Genomic DNA, 8,184 nt, shown 5'->3' with positions numbered 1-8,184 from the left:
GGTGCCCGACCCCCCTCAGTCCTGGCTACTGCGCGCACTGCGGGCTGCGGGCAGGGGGATTGCTACAGGCAGGGCTCTGACCCACGGCTGTGCCCGTGAACCAAGGATGCGCCCGAGGGACACGCCCAGTTGGAAGAGTCACGGGCAGATGACGTGTGGGAGCAATGAAGGGCCCACGGCTTCCGTATACTGCTCTCTCCTTCCTGTGTTGCAACAGTTTGCAGTAAAAGAAAAAAAGAAAAAGATAAGAAATTAAAAGGTGAGAAGAGAAAATATGACTTACACACAACCTGTCTCTTCATTTCTTAGAAATACATGCAAAAGCAGGATTTTGGGGGAAGCTGGCGTAAAACAGCGTACGGGTGTGGCTACCCGCACGTGCCTGTGTCTTTAAATCAACAGGGATTTCTAGGCTGGAACTGCCCTGGACCTGACGCCCGCCCTCCGGGCCACCTTCATTCATCCATCCATCCATTCACTCACTCAGGAGATGTCTGAGCGCCCGCTGCAGACCGGGCCTATCCATTCATTCATCCATCCGTCCATCTATCCATCCATCCATGCATTCATTCACTCAGGAGATGTCCGAGCGCCCGCTGCAGACCCGGCCTGTCCATCCATCCATGCATTCATTCACTCAGGAGATGTCTGAGTGCCCGCTGCAGACCTGGCCCGTCCGGACCCATCACTGGGTGACACCTCTGTCCTCTCCACTTGTCTGGGGCGGACGGGGACTGGGCGGAGGGGACGATAAGGATGACACCCGAGACAGCAGCGTGTGGCCCCCCCAGGCCCCCCCTGCAGCGTCCCTCCACCAGGCAGGCGCCTTCCCTGAGCAGTCCCCGGCCCCTCACCAGACCAGTTCACTTAAAGGCCACCCCCCATGCCACCCTCATCCCTTCTGTGACTCATTCTGAACCGTCAGTGGAAACCCGTCATCTTTAAGCATCTCCTCCACTGCTTTTCGTTAGGCCCCCCGTTTTTCAGATACTCAGCTTCTAAAACTGTCCAGGTCGTAGTAAGACCTTGGGGCAGCGTGAGGAAGGGGGGGCCATACCTCGCCCTCCCCACCCCTGCCCCTGGGGATCCTAGAACATAACCCCTTCCTCTCCCCGCCGCAACCCCACCTCTCAGCCTCCTTTCTCCCTTTCCAATCCCCGGTGCACAGTCTACCTCCTTCCCCAAGTACACGGTACTCTTGTGCGTGGTCCTGCCGCCCTCCTGGGTCAGACCCCCTGAAGCACGAAGGCTGGGTCACCCCCGCTCAGCCCCACCCCGAAAGATGCACATATGCACTGGTCAGACAGATGGGTCTGCGTCTAAGGCCCACATGAGATGCTTTTTCAAGAAAAACGCGTTCTGAACCCCAGTTAGCAATGAGGGGGGCGAGGTCACATCCATTCATTCCTCCCAACAGCGAGGTGCTGACCTGCGCGGGGGGGGGGGGGGGCGGGGGAGGGGCGCTGGGAATGCAGGTGGGGCACAGGGAGGGGTGTCCCTTGCCTGGGGGAGGGGAGCGGGTCGCTCAGAGGTTAACCGCTCCCACCGGGGCTGGAGAGGCTCTCCAACAGAAGCGCCTACTTCCAGGGCCTCACAGCCGGAGCCTGCAGGACCAGCTTCGGCTGGCTGGCCCCTGGCGGCCCAGCGGGCAGTGATAACCATCACAGGGTCCCTCCATGCCCAGACAGGTGGCTCCTGCGTACGAATGCAGACAGGAGAGATGCTTTCCTCACCTGGGAGTGCCCAGACGGAGCCAGCACCCTGTCCCTGCCCAGAACCCACAGCCACTCTGTCCTCTACCCCAGAGCCCTGCGGTTGCTGCCAGCGGGAGCCGGGCAGGGCCCCCCAATCTGTTCTGTCCCCCAGTCCCGTGAAGCCTCAGAAGGCGCCAGAACATCAAGCCCCCCACACACACCCCCGACACACACACACACACACACACACACACACACACACACACACACACACACACACACACACACACACACACACACACACACACACACACATAGCAATCCTCACCCAGTGCGTGCCCTGAGCCGCACCACCCTCTGCAGCGGCACCAGCCTTAGGCCCCGCCTCTTACCTGCTTCTCCACGGAGGTCAGGAGAGGGCATAGCAAGGTCCTGCAAGGACACCGGGGACCTGGAAAACGAATGGCAGGCTCCGGGTGCCCTGGGCTCTGGTGGGCCCGCCCCTGGCATCCATCCACCCAGCGTCACCGGCTGGAGGGGATGCAGGAAAGCCCCTCGTGAAAATATGGGGGGGGGGTGGAGCAAAGAGAAAAAAGAGGGAGAGAGAAGAAACAGGCAGGGAGGGAAATAAGAAATGAAAGGACGCATCCTTGCACCAAGAAAAGGATCCTTTCTTGACCTGGGTGCTGAGACACCATTGCACTCACTTTGTGAAAATTCACAGAACGATACACTTACGACTTGTGCCATTTAATTATAATTCAATAAAAAGTTCACAGCATTTCAAAACACCTAGGTCTCAGGAGACTTCCTGGGGAGAGGGGGACAGATGTACTCCTGCGGGTGGCATGTGTGCCTGCCTGCGTGTGCATGCAGGTGTGCGTGCAGGTGTGCGTGGGCAAGTGTGGACACGTGTCTAGGTATGGGAACGTGGGTGCATGTGTGAGTGAGCGTGTGCGGGTAGCACACGTGCCCCTGTCGCTCTGGGAGCCGCCACGTCGCAGAGCTCGGCCTGGCAGGGGGACCCGAGTCTGAGGCCCACTGGGCCCCGGAAGGGCAGGGCCCAGGGAAAGCGGCCGGGTGGGTGGAGAGGGACCCCCCGGGACCCCCCAGTGCCCGGCGCGCCCAGTGCACCCGGAGTCTCGGGGTCAGGGTCGGGGGACCCCACGGCAGGGCAGGGTCCTCCGGGGGCGCTCCTACGGGCGGACCCGGGGTCTACCGGGCAGGGGACAGGCAAGCCCTCGAGAAACCGGGCCTGTGGGGCTCGGGGCGGCCTCCTACTCCGGCCCTGACCCCGCGAACTGTCGCTCCTCCCGCTGGGCGATCCCTGGGGTCGCGGCCGGGACTCGGGAATCACCGGGACGAACCCAGCGGTCCGAGCATCCGAGGAAGGGGATGCCGGCGCCGGGGCAGGATGAACATCGGGCGTGGGACTCAGCGACCCCCGTCCTTCCCCTTACGCAACCGCCGTCTGTCGCGTCCCCCTGGCCCGGCGTGACCTTCATAAGGTCAAGGCGGCCGCCGAGCCCCCCGGCCCGCAGGGCGCATGGGCGGGGTCCGGCTCCCTACATGCCCCGGGGCGCGGCACGCGGGAAGGGGAGGGACGTGGTTGGTGGCGCAGCCAATGGGCGCGGCGCTCGAGGGCGAGGGGCGGGACGCAGAGCTGCTCCCGGCAGCCCGTGGGGGGCGAGGCGAGCGGGAAGGGGCGGGGCTTGGGCGGCGGCGCAGCCAATGGGCGCGGCGCGCGGGGGAGCGGGGCGGGGCGTGGGCGCCTTAGCGGCTGCGCGCTGGCCGCCCCGTCTTTTCGGTCCCGGCGGCGGCAGCGCAGACCAGTGGTGCCCACCCTCCGGCTCTCCGCGCCTCCCCTCCGCTCTCTTCCCGCTGCGTTGCCCGCCTCTCCACCATGACGGAACAGGCCATCTCATTCGCCAAGGACTTTTTGGCCGGAGGCATCGCCGCCGCTATCTCCAAGACGGCCGTGGCCCCGATCGAGCGGGTCAAGCTGCTGCTACAGGTGGGAGCCGGCTGCGCACACGCGGACGCTGGGCGAGGTGCGAGGGTCCGGGTCGCGGGGACAGCGGGCCGGGCAGGCCGCGTGCACCGGAAGCGGGAGGCTGCGCCGCTTTGTCCGCGCGCCGCCGGCTTCCGGGGGTTGCCGGGGCGCGCGTCACGCGGGCGCTATCGCATGCGCAGAACTGGGGCCGCGGGCGGGCCCGCGCGTGCGCACTGGGCCTTGCGGCACGGTTCGGAGGACGCATGCGCATGGGGCAGCCGCGTGGACGGGCCCCGCGGCGCGAGGACCGTGACCTTGGGCGTTGGGCGGGTCGCTAGGGCAGTCCTTGTGCCCTTCGTTGGGCTTCGGTTCTTTTCCCCTTTTTGTTCCCCTTTTGCGGTTCTGAGCCAGAATAAGCTGTCTTTGTTCCGGGATTGTCAGAAATGTAGCGCTAATGGAAACATCGTTGCTAGTTTGTTGTTTGTAACACTTGTAGGGACCCGTAGTGACCAAAAGATGGGTTTCTCCCGGTAGGACGTTTGGGCAACTTAAAGGCCCCATGTACTCGTTGTCTTATGAAGACAGCGCCTTTCGTTGGGGGTCCTTGGGGGCGTCTGACTTAGGCCCTCGTTTAAAACCCTGTCTCTCTGCCCCCAGGTACAGCACGCCAGCAAGCAGATCGCGGCCGACAAACAGTACAAGGGCATCGTGGACTGCATCGTGCGCATCCCCAAGGAGCAGGGTGTGCTGTCTTTCTGGAGGGGCAACCTGGCCAACGTCATCCGCTACTTCCCCACGCAAGCCCTCAACTTCGCCTTTAAGGATAAGTATAAGCAGATCTTCCTGGGGGGCGTGGACAAGCACACGCAGTTCTGGAAGTACTTTGCCGGCAACTTGGCCTCCGGCGGGGCGGCCGGAGCCACCTCCCTCTGCTTCGTCTACCCCCTGGATTTCGCCAGAACCCGGCTGGCGGCTGACGTCGGCAAATCCGGCACGGAGCGGGAGTTCAAAGGCCTGGGAGACTGTCTGGTGAAGATCACCAAGTCGGACGGCATCCGGGGGCTGTACCAGGGCTTCAACGTCTCTGTGCAGGGCATCATCATCTACCGGGCCGCGTACTTCGGCGTGTATGACACCGCCAAAGGTGAGTGCGCTCTGCTCTCGGCGCTGCTTGTCAGGGTGCTGGGCGGGGGGCTTCAGCAGCAGATGTCTGTGGTCTCCCCGTCCTGGAGGCTGGAATCTGAGATCCAGGTGTGGGCAGGGCTGGTTCCTCCCGAGGTCTCTGTCCTGGGCGTGTAGACAGCTGTCTTCTCCCTGTGTCCTCACAGGGTTGTTCCTGTGTGTGTGTCTGTGCCCCGATCTCCTCTTATAAGGACACCATTCCTATGGGATCAGGACCCACCCTGATGACCTAGTTTTACTTTAATTATCTCTGTAAAAGATTTTCCTAGTACAGTTATACTCTGAGGTTCTGGGGTTTGGGGCTTTAGTATAATTTTTGGGGAGGACACAGTTCGCGCCCTGTAAAGTAAGTCACCCTGGAGGTCAGGGCCCAGGCCCGCTGGCACCTTTGCGGTGGAACAGGTGTGAAACCTTCCACTTCCCAAGGCCCGTCTGTTTCCGTCTAGAGGGGCCCCTGCCGCCGGGTACCAGGTTGGTCTCTGGGGCCGTCCTCCCAGCTTGCAGGTGGCTTCCCCGTCTCTGGCTGGTGTGGTGACCCCAGTCTGGCCGGTCTAGTGTCACCTGGTGCTGGGATCCCCGCGTGGAGCTGGGGGCGGCCGTGTGTGTGGCCCTGGGGCCTCACGCTCGGGGTGACCCTGCAGGCATGCTCCCCGACCCCAAGAACACGCACATCGTGGTGAGCTGGATGATCGCGCAGACGGTGACGGCCGCGGCGGGCGTGGTCTCCTACCCCTTCGACACCGTGCGCCGGAGAATGATGATGCAGTCGGGGCGCAAAGGAGGTACCAGCCCCGCCCTGCTCCCGGCTGCCGGCGCTCTGGGGGTGGGGCATCGCTGAGGGGCCTGGCGCTCTGCCCTTCGGAGGTGTAGGGCCAGCACGTGAGGTGGGGGGCGGCGGGGGGGCAGCATTTGGTCCCCGAGTGCAGTAGCCGGGCTTCGTGGGGGAGGCCTGGGCGGGTGCCTGCTCCCTCTCTGCTCTTGACCCTCGGGTGTGCCGGGCCCTGGGGAGGCTGGGGCTTGAGTTCGCGTTCGATCCCCGCCTGAACGGTGCGTGTCCAGAGCGTCCTTTTTCTGCGGTCGAAACGCCTAGCCACGCAGATGGCGGCAGCCGGGGCTCAGCGTCGGTACCGTGTCTCTGGGGGTCCGCTTCGCGCCTGTGTGTGATCCTCTCCGTGACCCCCGCCCTCTCCCCGCAGCCGACATCATGTACAGGGGCACCTTGGACTGCTGGCGGAAGATCTTCAAGGACGAGGGCGGCAGAGCCTTTTTTAAGGGCGCCTGGTCCAACGTGCTCCGCGGCATGGGCGGCGCCTTTGTGCTGGTCCTGTACGACGAGCTAAAGAAGGTCATCTAGGCGCCCTGCCCGCCGGCCACAGCGACCAACACCTCCACATAGAGGAATAGCTGTTACGGACCATCGACCTTCGAGAAATTCCAGTGTCCTCGCGGAGGGCTGGGGCAGCCCCCGCAGAGGGTTCTTTGTGATCGGCGGCCCTGGGTCCATGTATTGATTACGGGGGGAGGGGAATCGTGACGTCTTCGTGGGTCCACAGGCGGTGAGGCACCTCTACTCGCCAGACGTAGACTCCAGGTGCTTGTAGGACCAACTCGTGTTTAAGTATTTATTTAAGAAAATCATGTCTCTATTTGTACTTAAGCACTATTCTCTTTTGCACAGCTGAATATTTGCAGTTATGTTCTATGTCCGGCGTTCTGCTGCGAAACAATAAAATTAGGGCACACGGACGCTGCTTTTGTTTCTGAATCGAGCGGCCTTGTGTGGTGGGAGCAGGAAACAGCGGGGTCTCAAGCTGGGGAGGAGAGGGGGAGGCAGGCCCTGGCTGCCCACCTGTGGCCTGTCCCGTCCCAGGGGCCGCCCTCGGGTGCTGAGGGGAGCACGCGGATGCCGGGACCCTGGGGCTTCCTAACCTGAAGTTCCCTTCCCCCAGTGCCCGCCCTGGGGAATCCCTTGCGAGGTGGGCACGCACCCTCAGGTGTGCCCGACCCCCAGCCCCAGGCAGGAAAGCATCCTTCCCCGCCTTTGAGCCGTATCTGCAGGAAGCCTGATGCTCATTGCAGGGAGAGAACTTGCTTTGAGAGTCTCTACCAGGCTGACCCTAGGGTCCTGGTATGTTAACGGGGGAATGGGGTGTATTCTGGGGCCGCTTTGGGTGTTCTCAGGGTCCAGGACTGTGCCTGCGGGGTCATCACCAGTCTGAGGCCTCACGGTCACGCACAGAGCCGCCCGAGAGCAGAACTTCCCTGCGTCCACATGGAGCTTCCAGCAGCAGGTGAGCTTGGAGAGGTCAGACGGGTCCACTGCAGGGGCTGGAGAGGGGAAGCCAGCTGCAGGTCCCAGCAGGGCCGCCCCGAGGCCGGCTGGCTTCGTCGGAAAGCAGAAGGCAGAGCTTCCGTCTCCAGACCAGCGTGAGGTCGGTCAGAGGAGACAAGCTGGAGCTGGCTTTCCCCAAGGTCACCTTGCTGGTGCTGGGTGAGGAACAGGACGGGACCAGCCCCCACACACCACGTGGGTCCCGCCCGGCCCGCGCTCCACAGAGGAATCCGGAGGAGCAGCCTGGGCTTCTGACCCACCTATGCCCCAGCCCTTGGGGTGGAGTCACTTGGAACCGGGACGACGTCTGTCTACCCAAACCTGTGCTGACTGCCGGGGTCAGAACTGGGACACGCTTCCACCCGTGTGCATTTAGGGCCATCGACCGTGCGCCATTCTGCAGACTCTGCAGGGGTGCCTTCCTCAAAGCTAGCAAGTCTGCACCTGCCGTTTGGGGTGAACTCTTTTCTACAGAGCTTGACATGTTAAGCGTGTAGACAAGGGAGCGAAATCAGAGATCCTCCAGGAAAGCCTTGCCTCTTGGAGACTTGGGTTCCCGTGGGCCAGGCTGTGCACGTGGGCGGCCTTTTCCGTGGGCGTACAGGTGGGGGTCTTCACTGCCCACCACGACCACGTCTGGACGCAGGGCCGCTCCTCTGCGCCTGCCTGCCCCCGCTGCCCACAGGCCACGCTGCCCTGACACCCCCTTTCCTGCCGCCTTGACGCCTGTCTCCCGTGTGCCTTCCCTGGGGTTGCACACGTAGCCAGGGGAGGGATGTGGACACCAACCCCCTGGCCCCGCGTTGTCACGCAAGTGATCTAAGGGGCTTACAAAGGGGAAATGCAGCAAGAAAACGAAGTTCAGTTAAAGATAGAGAAACCAAGCAGGCAGAGCCCCTTCACGGACTTGGGAAGGAGCAAACCCAGTGGACAGGTGAGCACCAGCCAAGTCCAGGAGGCTGGAAAGTGGGTCTCAGCGGCGT

General features: G+C 62.9%; 1 protein-coding gene across 1 annotated transcript; it reads left to right on the top strand.

The window, feature by feature from the left end:
- The first annotated feature begins 3,463 nt into the window (after window positions 1-3,463).
- On the top strand, window positions 3,464-6,615 carry SLC25A6 (solute carrier family 25 member 6). The gene is made up of 4 exons (XM_036840724.1): window positions 3,464-3,708; window positions 4,345-4,831; window positions 5,511-5,651; window positions 6,066-6,615. Exons 1-4 carry the CDS (start codon window positions 3,598-3,600, stop codon window positions 6,221-6,223), a joined length of 897 nt encoding a protein of 298 aa, XP_036696619.1. The 5' UTR covers window positions 3,464-3,597; the 3' UTR covers window positions 6,224-6,615.
- The last annotated feature ends 1,569 nt before the right edge of the window (window positions 6,616-8,184 follow it).

The sequence above is a fragment of the Balaenoptera musculus genome, chromosome X, assembly GCF_009873245.2.
Source record: "Balaenoptera musculus isolate JJ_BM4_2016_0621 chromosome X, mBalMus1.pri.v3, whole genome shotgun sequence".
NCBI classification, from domain to species: Eukaryota; Metazoa; Chordata; class Mammalia; order Artiodactyla; family Balaenopteridae; genus Balaenoptera; species Balaenoptera musculus.
The sequence above is the reverse complement of the archived record's forward strand: the minus strand, read 5'-3'. Positions and strand labels throughout refer to the sequence as shown.